Source organism: Sapajus apella, unplaced genomic scaffold (assembly GCF_009761245.1).
Source record: "Sapajus apella isolate SASKATOON/1434 unplaced genomic scaffold, GSC_monkey_1.0 scaffold73, whole genome shotgun sequence".
Classification (NCBI taxonomy): domain Eukaryota; kingdom Metazoa; phylum Chordata; class Mammalia; order Primates; family Cebidae; genus Sapajus; species Sapajus apella.
The window spans coordinates 708,861-732,325 of NW_022437013.1; the positions used below are offsets into that span (position 1 = coordinate 708,861).

Genomic DNA, 23,465 nt, shown 5'->3' on the forward strand with positions numbered 1-23,465 from the left:
TTTAACCTCTTTTCTCCCATTTAAGTTTTTTTCATGACAAAAAATAAAAAGTAAATAAAAGAGACATCTTTTCTTGACCATTCTCTGTATAACCAAGTTCTGTACAACCTATTTAACGAAACTTCAATAAAAAGTGGTCCACACATATAACTGCTTTACTAAGGCAACTAATTACTTTTTATTTCCAAATGCAACAAACACATTTAAATTCTTGTCCTACTTTCCCAACCCCCCAAGGTTTTTTGACATATGAGGCACTTTGCTTTTGAATATTCTCTTTGAAATCTTCTGCTTCATTAGTTTCTGTGATACCACTTTCTCCTTTCCTTCCTCACACTTTTCTGGTAACTCTTTAGTCTCATTTGTGAACTACTCATTTGCAAATGCTACCTGCAAATTCAGCGCCCCAAATGACCTCTACAATCTCTCCAGTTCTCTTCTCTGTTTTCAACTGGTCACTAAAGCCTCTCCATTTTACCTTCTTAATATATGTTATGTGTTCCATCTTTTTTAAAGCATTATTATTTTCATAGTATGGGCCTTCATCATCTCTATCCTGAACTATTTTAAACTCTCTTAACTTGTTGCTTCTGGCTCCTTTCTTGTCCGCCTCAAATCTTTCAAGGGCGGCAAAAGCCATATTCCTGCAGTTTATATGTGTTAAACAAAGCTGTCAGTTGGATATATCTCTCAGGCTAAGAAATCCTTTAGTACTCATAGCTCTCAGGATTAAGTCAAAAGTCTTTAAATGTGGCTGATGCTCAGAAGACATGCCTATGTACATCATATACTGCAGCCAAAACAAACTACTTGGAGATCCCTGAATTCATTGAACTTTATCAACTCTCTGCATTTATTTAATTACATGACCACCATTCCCAAGACCAGATTGAATACCTGTCCTCTGTGCTTCTAAGTGCTTGCCTCTTTCCTGGAACTTACTACATTTTATTATAAGTGACATTAGTATGAGTCTAGTCCACAAATGGATATGCAAGAAATTTCACATTTAAAAATGTTCTTTAAGCTACCCTGTATTCAACATTCTGCCAGGAAAGTAAGATACACAATTTTAGTCAATACTCAAGCCTCCTGCCGGGTTACGCAAATATTTTGAGGCCTTAGGCTATACCAAAATACAGATGCTTCTCACCTTGTGATAAGGTTATAATAAACCCATTGCATGTTGAAAATATAAGTTGAAAATGCATTTAATTCACCTAACCTACCAACATCATAGCTTTGCCTAGCCTCCCATAAATGTGCTCAACCCTTACATTAGCCTACCATTTGGCAAAATCATATAACAGAAAGCCTATTTTATAATAAAGTGTTGACTCTCTCATGTAACTGCATACCACTAGCCTGGGAAAGGGATCAAAATTCAAAGTATGTCAAAATTGTGATGGTTTTCACCATCATAAAGTCAAAAAATTGTAAATTGAATGATTGTAAGTTGGAGACCATCCATATTGGGGAGGTCCTTTAGGGTATTGATCTTGAATCTTCTGTCAACTCCCTGATGTATTCTCTGATACCCATCCCCATTTGCCTCAACCTGAAATGGTCCTTTCATGTTTGCTGCTGCTGCTGCTCCTGTGCTATGCTTAGGGGCATAAGGGACTGGATAACTGCTGAGTTTGGGTCCCCAGTACCTCAGACTCAGCACACTCATTGAAATTTTTTGAGTTTTTACCCCTGTTTTAGGCTGCTGCCATCAAATGTTGAGCTGTTCCCTGTTTTCCCTGCTACCACCAACTCCAATCAGACTCCTGACTTATTTTTGTCTAAAGTCTGTGTCCCATTTCCTTGTCCCAGTACTCTAAAAGGAATTTCATCTGTTTTCTTGAGACCCTCGCTCTCTCCCATGAGTCTGGGTTTTGGGAAAATAAAAGGCAGGAAGGCAAGTGTGGGCAAGTTTTTCTTTGGGTCCTGGCAACAGAGGAGGAGGAATTCCCTTGGGTAAGAAACAATGAAATTGCTCAGCTATCTTCTTGAAATGGGACAGAAAAGAGAAAAAACTTAGAGCAAAACACAAATGATTGTCTCAAAATAATGTTGCCACATACTTGTCTGGTTAGAAGACTGTCTTCTTCACTAAATGGTGAGTGCCTTTTAAAATATTACAGAATTTTTTTTCCCTTTTATTTTAGTAGAGAGCACAGAGGAGATTCGTAATCCAGTCTGGGTAAGTGAATAGAGAAAGCTTATAGAGTAAAGTAGTTCCTGAGCTAAATCTCAATGACGAGACGAGGTAAAGCAGTATTGATATCAGTGGGAAAAGGCCTAGAGATAAAATGAGACCTGAGTTTTCAAGACCTATAAGTAGAAGATGAGTCTAAAAGTGGAAAAATATTGCTTGCCATGCTAAACGGTTTGTGTGTTATTTTATAAGACAACACAATATAGAGGTTAAAGGCACAAACTCTGAAATGATATTGCTGGGCTTTGAATTTTGGCTCCATCCCTTGATAGCTATGAGACCCCACAGAAATCATGTAGCTTCTCTGTGTCACAGTTTCTATATTGGTAAAATGTGATAACATCAATACCTGTTTCATAATACCATGGTAAGGATTAAGTGAATTAATACAGTGAAATGCTCAGAAAAGCACTTTCACACCAGAAGCACAAAAGGTTTGGACATATTTGAGTTTTTAAAAGGTCACACCAGCTACAGTGTGAGAATGACCAGAACCTGACTTATTATAAGACGGAAAATGCATTAGGAGATTATTGCTGTTGATTAGTCAAGAGATGGTGATGGCTAGAGTCTATCATGGCAGTGAAGAAGGAGGAGTGATACAGATGGACTGCAAAGATGCTTAGAGAATTGAATCTTTAGGATATTGTGTATATGCCGGAACTGGTGGTTGAGGATAAATGAGAGAGAAGAATTTAAGATGACTTCTAATTTTCTGGCTTGGGAAGTCATCGTAACATTTGATAAAAGAAATAAACAAAAAGGAAGATAATAAGTTGTGTTGGCCAAGCGCAGTGGCTTACACGTGTAATCCCAGCACTTTGGGAGATTGAGGCAGGCAGATCACCTGAGGTTGAGAGTGTGAGACCAGCATGACCAACATGGTGAAACCCTGTCTCTACTAAAAATACAGAAACTAGCCAGACATGTTGGCAGTTGTCTGTAATCCCAGCTACTTGGGAGACTGAGGCAGAAGAATCACTTGAATCCAGGAGATGGAGGTTGCAGTGAGCTGAGATTGTGCCACTGCCCTACAGCCTGGGTGACAAAGTGAGATCTTGTCTCAAAAAAAAAAAAAAGTTATGTTAATGTTTTGGGTATTTGTAATCTCCATGGATTTCGTGTTCTTTGACACAGAGAAAACTGAATTATATCATCCATCAGTAATTGGAAATCATGTAATGAAAGATTATCTAGATAATTTAAGATAATCTAAGGAAAAATTTTAGTACTATTCCAGGAAGAAACACTTTCTTCTCCGTGCCTTTTTTTTTTTTTAATAAATTTGTTAGTTATATAGCTTAAAAATATTGTTGAGAAAAATACTTTGGTTACTGATGAGTGATATTTGAGAAAAGGGCAGGACTTGACTATGGATTGGACATGGTGAGGCGTAGATGTCTAAAGTGACTCTCTGGCTTCTACTGTTGAATGGATATTGCAAGAACACTTGTTTTCAAGTGGGAGATCATGATTTTAGCGTTTGACATTTTGCATTTGAGGTATGTTTGATACTTCCAAGTGAAGATATTCAGAAACCAATTAGATATACATGCCTGGAGCTCAGGAGAGTAGTTCACGTGGGAGATTGTCTCAGTCTGCTTTGTGTTGCTATAAAGGAATACCTGAGGCTGGATGGTTTATAGATAAAAGAGTTTATTTGGCTCATGGTTCTGCAGGCTGTATAAGAAGCATGGTGCTGGTACCTGATTCTGGTAAGGACCTCAAGGAGCTTTCAGTCATGTTGGAAGACAAAGTGGAAACAGGCGTGTCACATGCAACAGAGGGAAGAAGAGAGTGGGGAGGAAGGTGCCTGGCTCTTTTTAACAATTAGATCTCACATCAACTAACAATAGAGCAAGAACTGACTCATAACCAAGGGGATAGCATCAAGCCATTCACGAGGGATTTGCCTCCATGACCCAAACACCTCTCACTAGGCCCCACTTTCAACACTGGGGATCAGATTTCAACATGAGGTTAGGAGAGGACAAATATCCAAAGTATATCAGAGATATATATTTGGAAGTCATTGGTATGGAGGATGGTAATGGAAGCTGTGGGAGCAGATAAAATTACCTAGGGAGAATATAGAATCACAAGAGGCGAAGGCCTTGGGGCAAACCTCAGAGAACTCTGACATTTATTAGTAGGATAAGTAATGCATAAGCCTGAAAATGAAATGAAAAAAGTGACCAGAGAGGTAGAAGGAAACCCGGGAAATGGTGTCAGAAAAGCCAAGGGGAAAGTGTTTCAAGAAAGATGATGATAAATGAGTGAATGCTGCTGAAATATAAATAAGATTGGGGTTAAAATATTAATTAGTTTCAGTAGGATGGAGGTCATTAGTTATTCTAGTGGGACCTGTTTCAGTAGAGCCATTGATTGGTGGTGAGGTGAAGGAAGAACCCAGAAAGAAATGGAGTGATGAAGAGTGAGGGGGAAATGTGATGAAAATAGCAAGAATAGACAACTCTTTCTGGAAATTTGGCTGTGAAGAAGATGGGAGTATTGGGGCAGTAGGTACAGAAAAATTAAGCAAGGTAATTTGTTTTTATATTTAAGATTGGGGTGAAATGAACAGGTTTAAAAGCTAATGAGATGCATCTAGCTGAGATGTGTATATCAATACATACATCTTATATTTGTGGAAGATATATAAGAGATGAAAAAATGAGTGTAACATTTTTGAAAGTGTGAGCAGGGTTGGAATTCAAAACAGACATGAGGAGCAGGAGGGAAAGAAGAGAGGATGTGGAAAGATTCTTGATTCAAATTAGAAAGATGAGGGAATTTCCATGTGATGGTTTCAATTTTGTTTGTTAAAGGAAGAGGCAAGGTCATGTGCTGAGATCAGGGGAGAAGGGATGAGATGGTTTGAGAATGGTTAAGGTTTGTAACGGTCAGTAATGGAATGCAGTTGAACAGAGACAAGTAATAGGACTTCTGAGTAGTACTGTGGGCTTATATAAAGTGAAATGTTATGCACTTATCATGGAACTGATCTATAGCGGAACTTCTTTCATTAGCACTCAGCTGCTCAGGTACAAGCACAGAGAAAATCTGAGAGATTCATCCAAATTGGGATTTTGTTAGAAAGTTGTAATAAAAAGGCAGACGGATAAGTTTAGTTTGGGAAATGCAAGCTGATCTCAACTGACTAAAGAAGGGAAAAAAGCAAAATCTGGCTGATGGATTTAGAAAAAATGGACAAGTCTGTGAACTGAAATTTTTGCAAAGCTGAAAAATGATCACAGTGGCAATACTTAAATACATGAACTAGAAAGAAAGAAGATTGATGGAACATCATTTAAATTTTCTGGCCTCTATTTCTACATCTGTATTTAAGCCATGGTGATAGACAGCGGAAGCCAAGAATGTGTTTCTGTATGAAAATTTGTACATATACGTCACTGTCTTCTGGTCGTAAGTATCAAGAAAATAAGGAGGACTTAGGAGCTCCCTAAGAGTGCTCCAACTTCTTTTTTAAAAACTTTTTTAAATGAAATGCTTCAAGAATTTATGTGTCAGCTTTGTGCAAGGGCTATACTAATATTTTCTGTATCATTCCAGTTTTAGTATGTGTGCTGCTAAAGTGAGAACCCCACCCTCTTCTAAGGAGTATAGTGGGGATGGAGGGTAAGAAGCGTTAGTCATTCTAAACTTCTATGGATGCTTCAAAAAGGAAGACAAACCCATGCTCTTTGGGATGATTCTACTCCACCTAGTTATCTTTCCCTGGCATGCTTGACTTTGGTTATCCAGCAGTGATTAATCTCTGGTTATCGAATCAGCTATCTTCTTTATTTAGCACTTTTGCAGGAATAACAGTATATGCTGTTGATAGAAATAACACTGATTCATGGAGAGACAACTTGAATTTCAGGATATTCTGATAATAACCACAGCATGTGGAGTGAGCTGCCAGTCATTGGAAAATGTGGTAACAGCAAAAGATTAAAGCTGTGTGAGTGCACCGCCAGAACAGCATTCAGAAAACTATGGCAACAACTCATGATGGTGGAAGAAGTGCTATGGCACCTGTGAGCAGCTCATGGCAGCAGAACCACCAGAAAGATAGAGAGAGTCCTCCAGCACTTATATGCTCTTTTTTATTTTTATTTTTTCTTGAGATGGAGTCTCGCTCTGTCTCCCAGGCTGGAGTGCAGTGGTGCCATCTTGGCTCACTGCAGTCTCGCTTCCCAATTCAAGTGATTCTCCTCCCTCACCCTCCTGAGTAGTTGGGATTACAGGCACCTGCCTGCAGAGACAGGGTTTCACCATGTTGGCCAGGCTGGTTTTGAACTCCTGACCTCAAGTGATCCACCCACCTCAGCCTCCCAAAGTGCTGGGATTACAGGCGTGAGCCACACAGTGCCTGGCCCACTTATATCCTCTTGTTTACAACATTCAAAATTTGAAGACCTCAAAGGGGGAGAGACATCGAAGTATTGTCATATTGTATTTTTGTCCCTTTGAAAAGTTTCTACTTCAGCATTTTGTGGTTGTAATATTTGCAAGTTGGGTGGCTGAGTATGTTTTATTTCCCAGGTACTTGGTCAGAGGCTTTAGCCAAGGGAAATGCTATATAGGCTAAATATAGCCCTTTACAAGAATTTTGCAGGAGTTTCAGACTCAAAGGTAATGTGGAAAAGAGGTGTCTGACTGTAGAAACACGTATTTCTTTGATTACCTTGAAATTTGGGGTTAAGAGGATATAAACTTTTTTTTTCTTTGAGACAAGGTCTGGCTGTATTACCCAGGTTGGAGTGTGGTGGTAAGATCTCAGCTCAATGCAACCTCCACCTCCCAGGTTCAAGCAATTCTTCCACCTCCCAAGTAGCTGAGACTACAGGCATGCACCACCATTGCCTGGCTAATTTTTGTATTTTTGTAGAGACGGGGTTTCACAGTGTTGGCTGGGCTGGTCTCAAACTCCTGACCTAAAGTGATCTGCCCGCCTCAGCCTCCCAAGGCCTGAGCCACTGTGCCTGGCCTAAAAGGATATGAACTCTTAAGGTGTTCTGATATACATTGTTCAATACTCCTCTATTAGTTTTAGATCACAGGTTCTGCTTAAAAAAGACAGTGGTTTATATTGCACTCATATGACTGTCTGGGGATAGCTAATCCAGCCAGGGCTGCATTAAGAGTACACAGCTTTATTGCATGAGGCCAACAAGGGCCTTGGGCTACTCTGAACTTGTTCTGCTATGCCTAGGGTGTTTCCCTCATTTGTTTGATCAAGGGTGGTTCAATGCCAAAACCACATTCTAACAAGCAGGCAGGAGGAAAGGAGGAAAAGGTAAGGGGAGAAAAGATCTATTCTGTTTAAAGGCCTCACTCAAGAGATTGGAGATAACACTTTCATTTATATCTCTTAAGGCCAGAACTTAATCACCTGCCACATATAGCTGAAAGGACACTCAGAATAGTAGTATTTGTTTTGTGTGGCCATGTGCCCAACTACAACTTGGGGGTTCTGCTACCACTGAAGGAGGGGACAGTGAAAATTAGGAGACAGCTGGTCATCTCAGCCATACCACCTCCAAAAAGGATTGCATCAATTTACATTTCTATCAGTAGTCTGAGAGAAAGCCCACACTTTATGACTATTTTTAATTTTTTTTGTCTGCCCTGTCAATAGACTTGAGGGCAGAAACACTGTGTCTTGCTTGTTTTCATGTCTGCAGCACTGACTACAAAATGGATGCTCAGGAAATGCCTGTGAAATAAAGATCTGGATGGATGCCTGTGGCCATGTCAGCACAAATACAGCAAGCAATGGTATACATTAAGCACAGGTTATAAAAATAGAGACTCTAAGGAACCTTAAAAAACACTGTCTAGCCTAGGCTCAAAAGCAGTTACCAAAACAGTGAAAAAGTGGGAGAAGTAAGTAGACCTACCACTTAGGATTATGAGGTGGATTTAGTTTTTAAGCTGACGATTATAAGGAACCAGTCATCTTAAAGCTGGAAATTCATTTTTATGAAGGGCAGTCAGTCCACTGCAAAACAATAAAGCTCTCATTACAGGCAAGTGAACAGTAACTTTTTTTAGTCATAAGCACTTTTAAAAAGTAAGCTTACAAAGTTGAAAATTTAATCTACAAGTGACATAATGGAAAATATTTTCTGAAGCCAAAAACTGATGAAAAATGTACTGAGAAGAGAAGATGCCCCAGTATTTTAAAATAAGGACAGCCAGTTATGCAAAAATATATTAATTTTCATTAATGGAAAAGAGGAACATCAGTAGGAGAGACGAAAAGAGGGAGAAAAAGAAAAGTAGAAAGAAGAAAAGAAGAGGAGAGGACCTGGAGAGGGGGGGCATGAGAAACAAGCAGACAGCACGAGCCTGAGCTGATGAACCAGCTGCCATCTGCATTCTGGACTCCAAACAGCCTGCTTAGCTAAGCTAGAATAAACAGAATTTTGCCTAGAGATATGCAGTTACTGAAACTCTTTGGCTATATGCGCAGATATATTGTTTGATCCCTTAGTTTCAAAGTTTTCAAAAGACACTAAAGGCTGTGTGTTCCTATTCTGCATTTTGATATCAGGAATAGAACCAGGATTTCTGGCATTCCCTTGATTCAGATCTTTGGTCTGAATCATATGAGTCAAAGACTAACAAACAGAATTTTAAACTGCCTTACAAAAATATATAATAATAAGTTTTTTTCTGATGAGTTTTGCTGCAGGAAACAAATTTAGAAGAAAACAAATGAAACCTCAGATTACACACAGAAAGTAGAAATGTTTTATAGACTGGAGAAAGGGCGGGTTTTTTAAAAATAATATTCTATTAGAAATGCCAGAAGTTGGAGATAGCTCTGCAAAACTATTTTAGCAGATGGAAAATCTTTGTTAATGTAATCATTGGTGAAACTAAACTTTGGTAGTTTCTAATTGCCTCAGAAAAAATGCTTTGCTTTAATATGCCACCTTTTGATAAGTATATCCTAAAGTACTCTGACGTGTATCCATAAAATAAGAAGAGCATCACTGCTCAATAGCTATGACAAGAATCTAAGGAAGAGCAGGATTAAGGCTTCATGTGCATTGTTCTCCATCCATGTTTTAAAGAGGGAAGAAAATAGATTTCCCCTCAGCTATAGCTCCTTATAGCAAACTTCTCAAAGGAGTTATTGTGAGGTTTGGAAGCCTGCAAACCTGAGTGGCCCCACCCTGGGAGACATTTTCATAGACATGATAATGGACTGGACTAATTAGAGTCATTTGTCTTTTAAGCATGGGGATAATTTCTGACAAATGTGTCGTTAGGCAGTTTCATCATTGTGCAAGCACCCTAGAGCGTACTTACACAAACCTACATGGTATAGCCTATTAGGCACGTAGGCTAAATGGTATAGCCTATTGCTCCTAGGTTATAAACCTGTACAGTATATGACTGTACTGAATACTTTAGGTATAACACAACACTAAGTATTTGTGTATCAAAACATATCTAAAAATAAAAAGTGTACAATAAAAATATGGTATATATAAAAAATAGTATCCCTGTGTTGGGCACTTGACATGAATGGAGCTTGCAGGACTGGAAATTGCTCTGGGTGAGTCATTGAGTGAGAGGTGAGTGAATGTGAAGGCCTTGGACATTACAGTACACTCCTGTAGACTTTAGAGACACTGTGCACTTAGGTTACATTACATTTATAAAAAATAAAGTAATTGCACTAGGACATTATAATGACTGCAATGTCACTAGGTGGTAAGAATTTTTCAACTCACCTATAATCTTAGTGGACCATTGTTGTATATGTTGTTCCTTGTTGACCAAAACATCATTATGCAGTGCATGACTGTATTAATAACTGAATGGGCTTCTAGTAACATGCCAGTATCTTTTGACTTATATAATTATTTTGATGTAAAGAATCTGTGTTTGAAAAAGGCGAGGTGAACTGTGTTATTGTGATTTATAAGATATACATGGGTTTGGTTTTTGGCTAGTTTCCTGGCACATAGCTTCAAAAATTCCTGTAATCTCTTCAGTGGTAAATGTCTTTTGGTATGCTAGTGAGATAAATGACAGCTGGGGGCTCCTGGATAGCTTCAGGATGGGGGCTGGTTGCCAAGGGAACCAACCACACAATCAGAGGGTTGGAATTTTCAGCCCCACCCTCCTTCAATCTCCTCACCGTCCTCATCTCCACCATCTCCAGGGAAGGGAGAGGGGCTGAATGTTGAGTTGATCACCAAATGACAGTGATATAATCAATTATACCTAAGTAGTGAAGTCTGCATAAAAACCCAGAAGGACTGGGTTTGGGGAGCTTCTGGAGAGCTAAACATGTGGAGATACCTGGAGAGGGCATGGAAGCTCTGTGCCCTCTGTCTCGTGTTTCATTAATGCATCTCTTCCATCTGGCTATTCCTTTGTATACTTTGTAGTACCATTCATAATAAATGGGTAAAAGTAAGTAAAGTGTTTCCCTGAGTTGTGAGCTATCCTAACAAATTAATCATACCCAGAAGTGGGTTGTGGGAGTCTTGATTTATAGTCAATCAGTCAGAAACACAAGTCACAACCCAGGGCTTTCTATTGGTATCTGAAGTGGGGGCAGTCATGAGGGACTGAAATCTTAACTTGAGGGATCTGATACTATCTCCTGGTCGAGTCTTAGAATTGACTTGAATTAGTGGAGAAGTGATTGGTGAAGGAGAAATCTCCATACGTTTTGGTGACCAGAGATGAAGAATTCTGTGTTGTATTGCCTGTGTGAGAATAGGAAAAACACTGTCTTTTTTCCTATCCCTAATAGTTATCTATACTCACTGTCTTGTATTTTTACCCTTCCATTCTTTCTCGAACTCATTGTATTCTAGGTTTTGCCCCCAACATTCCACTGACTGAATCCCTTTAGCAATATTATCAATGATTTCCTCTTTGCTTAAACCATTAGCCCATCCTCAGGCCTCATTTTACTCAACCTATCAGCAGCTTTTGACATTGTCTATCACTTTATTCTTGAAATATTTTTGCCACTTGATTTTCCTTTCAATTCCCTGGCCTCTCTTTTGTCTCCTTCGTTGGTAGCCCCTCACAATCTACTTAGCCTTTTATGTATGGAGGGTCCCAGTCATTGGCCCTCTTTTCTTTTCATCTCATCTGAACTCTACCTTAGATGACTTCAATCAATCACATGGCTCTAAATGCTGTCTATATGCTGATGATTCCCAAATTTATTTACAGCTCTGGTCTTTCCTCCTGTCTCCAGAGTCAAATATCCAACTGCCTACTCATCTTTTCCCCTTGGATATTAATTAGCCAACTCCAACTTAGCTATCCAAAATTGAACTCTTGACCATCATCCCTAGGCCCCATAAACAATTATCCAGTTGCCCATGCCAAAAATAGAGCCATCATCTTCTGATACTTTATCCTCAATCCACCAGTAAATTCTGTCAGCATCTCCACTGCTATCAACCTGGTCCAAGTCACCATCAACTGCAGCCTGGGTCATTGCTTCTACCCTTTTATTCCTTACAATAGCTCTTTAAAATATAATCTACATCATGTTAAGGTAGGAAAATTCCCTGACCCCCTCGCAGAACCTGTGACAGGGGGTTGTGGCTCTCTGGGGACAAGGTGGTATGGGAGGAGGAGCTATCAACCTGGTCCAAGTCACCATCAGCTCTAGCCCGGGTCATTGCTTCTACCCTTTCATTGCTTACAATATCCCTTTAAAATGTAATCTACATCATGTTGAGGTGAGAGTTCCCTGGATCCCTCGCAGAACCTGTGATAAGGGGGTGTGGCTCCCTGGCAACAGGGGGTGTGCATGCAGAAGGGCAGGTGCAGGAGCCAAGGTGAATGCTTTGGGCTCCGGACCCATGGCAGTGTCTAGGGGTGGGAGTCTGCGACTCTCGAAGCCCAAGTGGGCGTGTGTTACAGTGCACTCTTTAGCTTTGTCATCTGTGGATGGCTTAAGTGTTAAACAGTTCAGTGGACACTCTGCCTTTTTGCAAGGGCAGAGGGCCAGTGTGACAGCTTTCTGTATCCTGAGCTCTTGTCCAGCATCCGGGAAAAATCAGGTCACAGACAAACTTGAAGGATGAATGAGGGATTTTATTGAATGGTGGAGGTGGCTCTCAGTGGGATGGAGGTGGAGTGGGAGGATAATCTTCCCGTGGAGTTTGACATTCAGCAGCTGATCTCCTCTTCGATTGTCTCCAGCCAAACTCCTCTCGGCATTCAGACGATCCTTCTCTTCTCTCTGCTGTGCCTTTCTGCCATTCTTCTGCTCTTCTGTTTGTCCCCTAATGGAGGATAGGGTTTGGGATTTACATATGTACAGGATAAGGGGGCATGGTGGGCCAAAAGACATTTTGGACATGAAAACAGGAATGCCTGTTCCAATTTAGGGTAATGGGTTTCCAGGTTTGAGGGTGGGGCCTTTGCCTGGGAACTGCCCTCTTCTACCCAGCATTTCCCTGTCTCCTGTCCACATCAAAGTCACTGCTCACAACTGTCCATTTGCTTCCCATTTTACTAAAAGTAAATGGTAAATTCATTACCATGGCCTACCCTCTCCTATATTTGTGAGATCATCTAACTTTTTGTGTTCCCAGTCCTACTGGTCTTCCCATTCCTGAAACTACTAAGCTGATTCCTGCCACAGGGCTTTTGGATGTGCTATTCCTTCTACCTGAAACATTCTTTCCCTGTACCTTTACCTGGTTTATTCCCTCACATCACTGAAGTCCTTAATGCTACTTTCTCAGAGAGGCATTCCCTCACTACCCTTACCTAAAACGAGTCCCTCATCATTCTCTTTCATGTTATCCTGCTTTATTTTTCTTTACACAACTTGTGATTATCTGATATGTTTATTGTCTGTCTTCCACACCAGAAATGAGGGTAACTACTTTGTCTTGTTCACTGCTGTATTTCCAGTACCCATAACAGTGCCTAGCATGTGGTAAGCTTCCCAAAATAATTGTTGCATACTTAATATATAATAGAAATATTAATATATAATTGTTTTTAACATTCTTTTCTATAACTGATGGCACTATATGTAATATAATACCACATTCCCATGTGTTTAAAGCCTATAAATAACATACTGGTAGATAACCTGGAAGGAATATAAAAATTGCTGTTGTACATTTTGTATTCTATTTTTACTGAGTACTGAGTGGGTAGAGTATATCTTATTGTTTACTTTTGAAGGGGTTGCATGACATGAATGTTTTGGGTATTCCCTGCCTGTTTGCAAACAAGTAATTGGGGGCATCTGGGAGTACGAAGAACGGTGTTGAACAAAAGAGATTTTTTTGCTAATTCCAGAGCAGTAGTGCCTTTCAAGGCAGTGCATTGTTCTTCAGCCATGACATCACTGGAGTAGAATATAAGGTATATTTAGTAAGAACTATTTGACCTGTTTCAAGAAATATTTACTAATTGATGACCTGGGGGATTTTATTTAAAGGACTGCAAATAAAAAATTTTAGTGGGTTGTTTTTAAAAAAGCATGTTGGTGGTTTGTTGGATAGAATTATAAACTAATAACGCTGTGATCTCAGCTCAGGGATAAATTCTGAAATTTGTAAACTGCTTCATGAATTAACACTGTAAACTTAGATGTTGCTATGGTAGCTCAAAACTGAATTGTCTGTCTTTGACAGTGTTGCAGCAAACTTGTTAGCCAGATGAACTCAGGATATTATATAGTAAAAGCATCTAAAAAAGAATTATGCGGCCTGGCGCTCTGGCTCAGGGCTGTAATCCAAGCACTTTGTTAGGCTGAGACAGGAGGATGACTTAAGCCCAGGAGTTTGAGACCAGCCTGGTCATATAACGAGATCCCCGTCTCTACAATAAATAAATAAATAAATAAATAAATAAATAAATAAAATGAAAATAATTATGCCCCAGAATGACTGCCTATGTTTTTACAAGAATTGTAGATTTACTGAAAGTATTTTATAAATATCAATAAATAATGTTCGTATGTAATCTTATTAGGGATGCAAATATAATCATGCTATATAAACCTGGATATTAAAGTGATATTTTAAAAAAATAAATCTTATCTGTGTTTCATTTCCATACAGTGATTTTCATAATTCAGCATGTTCGTAAGTTCCCTGTGTATGTGTATAGGACATGACTGACATCATTTTACTAGTGGAAAACATGATGCATCTGTGTGATTCAAAGCCCTTTTTTGTTAGTTAGTACAAAGTCATCCTCAGCATTCTTTATAAATTACTCCACTGTAGGACATGTTATTTGCTAGTTATTGCCTAAATTGGACTTGATTCACCACCAGGTCATAGTCTGATTGTACTATTATTGAGCTATGTATTAATCTCAGTGTGTAACCTGGCAGGTTCGAGACTCTCTTTATTGTGCTGAGTCATGACTATACTCTAGAAGCTACGAATACGCATTTATACATGTCGGGCGGCCTTCTCGAAATAAGATTAGTTATCCAGGAAGCCAGTGTTCTTGAGTCACATCCTGAAACCACAGATGGAAACATGACAGATTAACCATTGAAATGGAGAATTATAGCCCAGGGATAACTTGTATGAGAGAAAATTGACCTATGCAGAGTGAGACTACTTGAAAGAGAGTATTATATTTTAAAAGGAGTATGACTTTTAGAATTAGATATTGGCATTTTTATTGGTTAAACTGCATAACCTTTTGAAACCTGAGCCCCAAATGCCTCATTCGTAATATTGGCATGATAATAATCGTAGTCATAAAAGTTTGTAAGGCTTAAGTGAGCTAATCCATATAAGCACCTGGCACAGAGCTTGACATCTAGTAAAGGCAAAATAAACTATAATCCTTATTATTATTGTTGTTTTCCAGAGTCACCTGGCAAAGCTGGTGACAGAGCCGAGGCCTCCTAGTCAATGCCTTCCATGTAAGACTATATCAATTTATCACTTCATTTGCAAATGACATTTAAGTCTGCAATCTCACTGCGTTTCCATTTTTCCCTCCTCAGATTGGACTTGCTTTGGCCAATATTTTTAGATACCTTAAACAATGTGAATAGAGAGTATCAAATTTTATAATTGATTTTTTTTTACACAAAGGCAACAGAAATAACATGTCCATAGTTTCTAATGTATGTTTTTAAAAGAAATCATTTTTAGTGACATTGCAAAATTCCATTTATCATTTTCTAATGAATAATTGTCTTTGCAAATTGGTCACTGCCTTTACAATAAAATAAAACAAAAATCCTGTGGTCATTTTGGATACCTTAGAAGAATCTTTTTCTTTCCCTTTGTCAACAGAAGGAAGGAATGTTTCTAAAAAACCGTATTATGTATTATTAGTCTTGCAATGTTTTTCTGTCTCTTCCTTCTTTTTCCTATCCTTTCTGTATAGATTGTATCAGCTGTGGGGCCCTGTGCTAGTCATATCACTTCTCTAAGCTCCAGTTTTGCTGTTTGTAAATATGGAGTACAAAACTTATACACTTACAGACCTGTTAAAAATATCAACATATTCTTTACAAACTATGAAAAGCTAAACAAATGAAAGAAATTACTGTTTTTAAGGCAAAAAATAAAATCAGTAGAGGCAGCACATTGGATCAACAAAGGTGGTAGAAATTGGAAATTAATAATAAGTGTCTAATTATCTACCATGGACAAGTCTGTTGTGCTGAATTAATAAAGGCAAATGTGTAGGCTGTGGCAAGTTATTTTCAAGTGTTGCTTAGTGACAAACCCCTCTCAAGGATATAGAGCAATTTACTATTTTCCTAGCACTTTCACATACATTATCTTATTTAATCTTCAAGACACCCCTGCCAGGCTTGAATCATTACCTCCATTTTATAGATGCAAATTGAGATATAATTTACCTCTTATCACAGTGGTTGAGGCAGGAGTGAAATCCAGATTGATACTTATACCATTGTGCCTTTTATTATAACAAGCTCCTGGACTATATATCTGTTTTTGATCCAAAGAATAATTGGTCCTGCCAGCTTTTACAGCACCTTGCTATAATTCCAAATTTGCTTTGGATGGCTTTTGGCCCCACCCATAGCCTCCCCTATCTTGTGACTTATGGAATCTTTGTCCTGGCCTTGGGACTATTTCAGGAATACTTAATATTTTCTATGTGCTTGATTGAAGGACAGTATTAGAGATTCTAATTAATGTCTCTAAAGTAGAGGGGAGAACAAAAGAGGACCTGTGATAACTGCCTATGTTAATCTATTTCTTGAGAAACCATATGATTGGTAAGTACCTGGAATTTCTCCAACAATGCACGGATTGCAGCCAGCTCTTAAAGTGAGAGTATTATGTTGCATGACTTGGAAGTGGTGGGGAAGCAAGGCTGAGAAGAGGCAGTTACTTTAGGTTTGCCATTCCAATGGAGATTCTCAGTGAGAAACTATCCCAACAATAGTGTTGTGTAAAACTGACAGGGTAGAATTAGAAAGTTGCCCTCCACATTGATCTTATGCACAGAAAATACCTAGTGTGTGGTTACCATCAAGGGCTCTGGTACTAGATTGTCTAGATTTAAATCCAGGTTTCACCATTTATGGCCTGTGTGACTTGAGGGATGCCGGTTAACTTCTGTATGTCTTAGCTTCTGGCCTGTAAAAAGTTAATTTTGTAGAGTAGAGAGTAGAATAGAAGTTACCAGAGTCTGGAGACAGGATAAAGGAGCTGGGATAGGGAGAGGTTGGAAAATGGGTACAATGTTACAGTTAGGTAAGAGGAATACATTCTGGTTTCCATTGCACAGTAAGGTGAGTTTAGCTTACAATAATGTATTATATATTTCAAAAGCTAGAAGAAAGGAATTTGAATGTTCTTACCACAAAGAACTGATAAACATTTGAGGTGACATATATGCTAATTACCATGATTTGATCATTACACAATGTATCCATGTATCAAAACATGACATTGTACCCCATAAATATGCACAACCATTATATATCAATTAAAAATTAAATTAAACTTAAAAAGAAAATTTAAACAAATAACACTGAACTAAAAATAGTATATATGTCCAAGTCTGATTGTGAGGATTATATGAGATAATGCATATAAAGCGTGTAGTACAGGGCAGTGCCTGGGATGCTAAATAAATACTAGGAGGTATTATTATGATGACAGATACTATGACTGTTACCACTTTCACTTTGCATCTTCTGCAAGATTTAGCTGGGATAGTATCTGGCAAAATAAACTCGAAAGATGCTCAATGAATATTTATTGAATTATTACTCTGCCAGAAATGTCATGAATGATAAAACTGTGGTGGGCTGGATGGTTTGGGTGGTGACAGGAGGTAGAGGAAGGTTGGAAGTTAGGGAGAGGCTTCTAGTGAAATAGGTGCAGGATAGATTCATTATGATAAGAACATTTATTTGTTAGTTAGTGGAAAGGATTCAGGAGATGTGGTTTTCAGTCACAGCTCTGCCACCAATAAGTTGTGTATACTTGGCCTGCTTATCTTTCTCTCTGGCTATTTGCCTATTTCTAAAAATGAGAAGCTGAGACCAGATGAGTGGTTATGAACTGTGGTCTGAGAGTGTGAAATATATATATAAAAAATTTTAAATCTAATATGTCTGTATTTGCTTTTCTAATCTTCCTTTTGTCTTCAGGCCCTGCTCCTCCTTGTGAAAAACTCAGGTATTCCGGGTAACCACATAGTGTATAAAGCCCCTCATTGTGCTAGTGACAATTCTGTAACCCAGAAGCCAAGGAAAGAGTTGTCTTTGTGTTCATTTCGGTAAGAAATTCTTGGTTGGGCCCTGGGTGTAACGTAGCAACTACTTTTGTGCGTTTGTCTGTACGTGATGCTAGACGCTAGCTATCCCATTTTCCACCTTTGCTTAGGTATATTGATTGATCTGATCCATGAAATGGTATTTGATAACCTGAGTCAGATTTCAGTAGCCTATAAATGGAATAAAAGCAAATGATTTTTAACTCTTTATTTAGCACTTATACTATACATGACACAACACTATGAAATTTTAAAGAACAGATCAATAGGTGAGAGAAAATTTTGTTAGAATCTCTCTGAGAGCATTTTAAGGGCAGCCTGATTGTCTTAGTCCTTATAGGTGATTTGGAAGGTTTTCTCTTTGTCAGACCTATGTCCTTGAGCCTAGTAGTAACCACTGTGTTCATCTTAATCTATGAGAGTAGCTCTGTGGAAGATCTGTAAGCTTCTGGTAGCCAAATCTACCCAGTACTTACCGATGCATTAGTGGGCAGCCATGGGCTGGCAAGTAGAGGGAGAGGAATTGGGGAGAAAGAGAGATTTGTTGGGCCTCAGTGAGAGAAATGGCATTCTCTCCTGATTTTATGAGGCACAGAATTTTAAAAATAACATGGTGTTGATTCAGCCTGGTTAGTTAATTAAAGGAAGACTTAATCACTGGGGTCCCAGAGGAAAAGCTTTCATAATCCTGAGTCAAGCCTGTGGGACCCAGCAGAATAGGGTGGAAGTACACAGGACTGGGAATTATGAGATCTCTGTCCTAATTCCAGCTTCGTTACTAACTTGCTGTGTAATCTTGGGCAAGTCGGAGTTTTACTTCCAAATTTATATATGAGAATTTGACTACCATTGTCTCTGATATACATATTGGCTGTAACAATTTGATCCTAAGATTCTATAAAGTAGCCATTGAAGCTTACCAATGTTACAATATTACAGATGGATCAGGTAGGAGGAAGAGGATGGGGTGGAAGAGAGGGTCTATCCTACTGAATTAATCTATGCATGGGAAAAGAAGGGGAGTCCCGAAATGTGGGGATAAGTGACTTTTAATCCTTTACTTTCTGTGAAATTGTTGGTTCCAGAATATAAATTCGAAGAGAAGTATATGGGACTGGGAGTAGTCATTTTTCTTTTAAAAGTAAAGTATTTTTTAAATTGAGTAGGTATATGAAGGCATGAATCCTTTAAAGTCTGATCGTAAAACCAATATCCCTCAAGAATAGAAAGATGACTAAATTGTATTCTGTGGCAATGAAATGCTGTTCTAGTTTTAAAAAAGAGATGAAAAGTTTAGATTTGCTCTTTAGAAAGATCACTTTTGCAGTATGTGGTGTAGAAAATGGATCAGAGGCAGGAAAGACTGACTAAGGAGATCCCTGCTGATAAGATCCTCCATTTAGGAAGTGGTAGTGGTAATGGAGAGGTTGGATGGGAGAGGAGTTGAGGAAGACTCCCAGATTTCTGGTTTGGGCAACTGGAAGGATGGAAATGCCATTTACTAATACGAGAAACACAGGAAAAAGTGGAACAACAATGAGAGTAGACAGAAGTAAAAAATTTTAATTAAAAAAATTATTTAAAAGGAAAAGGAGCAAAGAAGAAAGTCAGTCGCCCAGCAGGGGGCGCCAGCGCTAAATAAAGTTTTTTTTTTTCCCCTTAGGTAAAGAAATATTTACGAAGAAACAGAGCAAAGTTTTGAACTATCTGAGGCTTTGGTTTAGGTTCTGAACTTTTTCAGTGGTCAAATAATTTTCTATTTTATTTATTTATTTATTCATTTATTCATTTATTTTGAGACGGAGTCTTACCCTATTGCCCAGGCTGGAGTTCAATGGCACGATCTCGGCTCACCGCAAACTCCTCCTCCTGGGTTCAAGCGATTCTCCTGCCTCAGCCTCCCGAGTAGCTGGGATTACATGCGCATGCCACCACGCCTGGCTAATTTTGTATTATTAGTAGAGACGGGGTTTCACCATGTTGGCCAGGCTTGTCTTGAACTGACCTCAGGTGATCCGCCTGCCTTAGCCTCCCAAAGTGCTGGGATTATAGGAGTAAACCATCACGCCCAGCCGATTTCAAACACTTTTTTTCCCCCCTCAGAAATGAGAGTATTTGACAGTTTTTTATTTGTTGCTAGGGAGACGGTTGCTATGGAGATGGATGATAAACACTCCCGGTGAACCAGTAAGAATACTGGTGGGTCTAACGGTCTTCCAGATGAAGGCTGTTTGAAGTCACCATAACCTGGTCAGGAGAAGTGTGTGTCGGCGGGGAGGTGAGGAGCTACCAGGGTTTTTGTTTTGCTTTGTTTTTATTCTTATAAGCAGGATGAGACTAGAATCCTTTCTTCCCAAATACATTGGTTCCTAACTTGATTATTTCTGTTTCCACGGTCTGAGGTGGACACAGTTTTCCTAATTCTTGGTAGAAAGCACACAAAGAGCTTTCCAAAATATTTTTAATCACGTTTAGTTTGACTATTTGATGTAAGATAAAGTTAAAATGTTATATTTTTCCTTTATAGAGAGACAACGTCAAGATATTAAATCTTGGAGAAATGGCTTTCGTTTGCTTGGCTATCGGATGCTTATATAGCTTTCTGATAAGCACAACATTTGGCTATACTTTATCTTCGGACACCAAGACAGACGGTAAATGGATTTTAATGGAATAGTTTTTAAATTAGGAAAAGTAAAGTTAAATGGATTTTAATAGAAAATTAACTGTCTTTTTGACCTACCTTATGGAAGTGCATAACTGACTAGTAGATGAATTGTTATTGAAACTATTTCAGGAGGTCCGTGAACAAAAGCTATGTACTTACTAGCCACTTTCTTGTATAAGGTAACTGATGTTGACACACATTTTGTGGGATAAAAGCCAAATTAAAAGACATTGTTCATACCTTTTTGTATAGTAGTTTTTTAACAGATCTGATATCTGAAACCTCATTGCCTGCTACTAAACTAACTGTAACGATTTCTTAATTACTCTCCTTAGCTTTTATGACAATTAGATAAATTTAAAAACGTACAGAAATTTAACGTGAAATTTAAAAATAATTATGCAATTATTAAATTATTATATGAACTTTTTAATTGAAGAAGGTAATTTGAACAATGCATTTGACAAATAATTTAGCCTTAAGTGTTGAAATGATAGAATTCTCATTTCATCCTCAATAGCGACCTTCTTTATAGGTACGTGGGTGTCCCAGGTCAAACCATAACTGGTGCCACCATTTCTTTTCTGTGGATTCTTTTTCTCACTTCAATAAGTATTATGAAATATGTATGAACAATGTAATATAAATGAGAGAAAATTATTAGCAAAAAGGCAACATGAGGGCAGTACTATAGTACTACTAGATTTGCTAGTAGAAAAGTTTATAGAATTATTGAATGCACATGAACATATATATTATATATAATAATATAACATTGGTATTACATTATAGATATATAATAATTATATATAAACTTATATAACAAAATTATATAATAAAAATATATTAAAATTATATAATAAAAATATAAAATTATATATATATAATTTGTTTTATTGCTTTTTAAATCACCTGATGGAGTCATTGCCTCCTACTGCACCCCTCTGAAATAGTAATATAGGCTGATTCCCCATATCACACAGCTGAATCCTTCTCTTGAATCCTTCCAAAGAGTGAAACTTTAGTTACCTAGATAATTCAGTTAACTAGAATGGATCAACAAGATCTGCATGTTCCCCAAATTGTTAAGACGCTTTGCTATGGAGGCCATATTTCATATTTTCTATCCCTGTTTTGTATTTGCCACATTATATACATATAATAAACATTGAATTAATATTGATTTGTTATTTCTATTAGAGAGATTTTTGAAATAAAATGTTCCCATCTTGGACCAAATTCTGGCATACATGACCACAGAGATAAAGCCACATTGAAGGATTTGCTTCCCTGAAAAACTAATACCTAGTGAGGCAAAGTCACATTTTGCATATGTGGTTTCTCAAAGAAGGAACAATTACATACCAGTAATCTAGATTTTTTTTACAGTCTCATTGAGATATAATTTACACAAAACTAATTATTTAAAAATGTACTATTCATTGGTTTTTAGTATATTTACAAAGTTGTGTAATAATTACCACTGTCAAAGTCTAGAATAGTTGCATCACCCCTAAAAGAGGCCTAAACCCATTAAGAAGTCACACTCCATTGTTGCTCTCTCCAAGCGCCTACCAACCATGAATCTACTTTCTTTCTCTATGAATTTGTCTATTTTGGATATTTCATAGAAATGGAACTATGTCAATATATGGTCTTTTGTGTCTGGCTTCTTTCACTTAGTATAATATTCTCAATGTTCATGTTTTAGCATGAATTAATACTTCATTTCTTTTTATGCCTGAATAATATTTAATTGCATACATGTAGCACATTTTGTTTATCTGTTAATTGGTGGACATTTGGAAGCCATCTAGATTTAGCAATCTTTGTCGTAAAATACAGAAAAAATTAAAGTGTTTTATTGATTTTATTTCAGTTTACCCTCCTCAGGATTTTGAGATTGTGGATCCTGGATATTTAGGTTATCTCTATTTGCAATGGCAACCCCCACTGTCTCTGGATAATTTTAAGGAATGTACAGTGGAATATGAACTAAAATACCGAAACATTGGTAGTGAAACATGGACAGTAAGTAAAGCATGCATTTACAGTATCAGAGTGATCAAGTGTTATTTTGTGATTCCTGACTTTAGTGTCCACTCCAGTTCCCATATCTCAGTGGTTCTTATTAGGATATAAAAAGCTTCCACATCTGCTTCTGTCTCCTATTCATCCCGCTATATCTGCTTTCACCCCATCCACTGTTACAACTACCATTGGAAGTACAGGAAAAAAAATACTTGGTCTCATGCCATATGAACGTGAAGAGCACTTCACTAGAAGAGCATTTTATTCTTGGATATGGGTCTTATACATGCTACTGAACTGTGAGCTTTTCCACTGAAGGAGATAAGGCTTATTTATCTTTGTACATTTCCCACAGAGGGTGGCAGGATTATGGTTCATTGTGTATATTGTAGTAAGAGCTCAATGAAAATTTTTTGAATTATTAACTACTTATATACTCAACAAACACATATATTCAAAGATTTCTGTTGTAGATGGCATTCTATTACCTCCCTAATTCAGCTAGATAGTTTCAATGGACTAGAAAATTCAAACATTTATTGATCAGCTTTGTGCTAGACATTCTACTAGGTGTCAGGAATATAAGAATACATAATAATTCTTTTTGTCCTTCAGAAGCTCATGATTTGCCTGGCTTTCTCTGGTTACTTCCAGGGTTTTACTTTATGTATTTGCTGAAAGTTTCATATTATATTTGAAATGTGACATAATTTGCCAAGTAATGTACATATGGTATATGAAAATTATCTATTCGATTCCAAGCAGTTATAGCTCAAGTTCATGCCATAGGTTTTTTTCCCT

At 37.9% G+C, this 23,465-nt stretch overlaps 1 protein-coding gene and 1 non-coding gene across 5 annotated transcripts in view; one reads left to right on the top strand and one right to left on the bottom strand.

Annotated features, from left to right (window-relative positions):
* The window catches only part of IL13RA2 (interleukin 13 receptor subunit alpha 2), a 60,898-nt gene that overhangs the window by 26,600 nt on the left and 10,833 nt on the right, over positions 1-23,465 (top strand). For 3 of the 4 annotated variants that reach the window (XM_032250769.1, XM_032250770.1, XM_032250771.1), the window contains 3 exons: positions 17,841-17,968; positions 20,493-20,619; positions 22,513-22,664. In XM_032250769.1, the coding sequence (XP_032106660.1) occupies positions 20,526-20,619; positions 22,513-22,664 (246 nt within the window). In that variant the 5' untranslated portion in view covers positions 17,841-17,968; positions 20,493-20,525. Of the gene's footprint in view, positions 1-14,104; positions 15,117-17,840; positions 17,969-20,492; positions 20,620-22,512; positions 22,665-23,465 lie in introns of those variants that run through there. The other variant, XM_032250772.1, reaches the window with a different exon arrangement.
* LOC116531955 lies at positions 5,700-5,806 on the bottom strand. Its single transcript, XR_004260653.1, has one exon. It is a non-coding gene; the product is annotated as a U6 spliceosomal RNA (small nuclear RNA).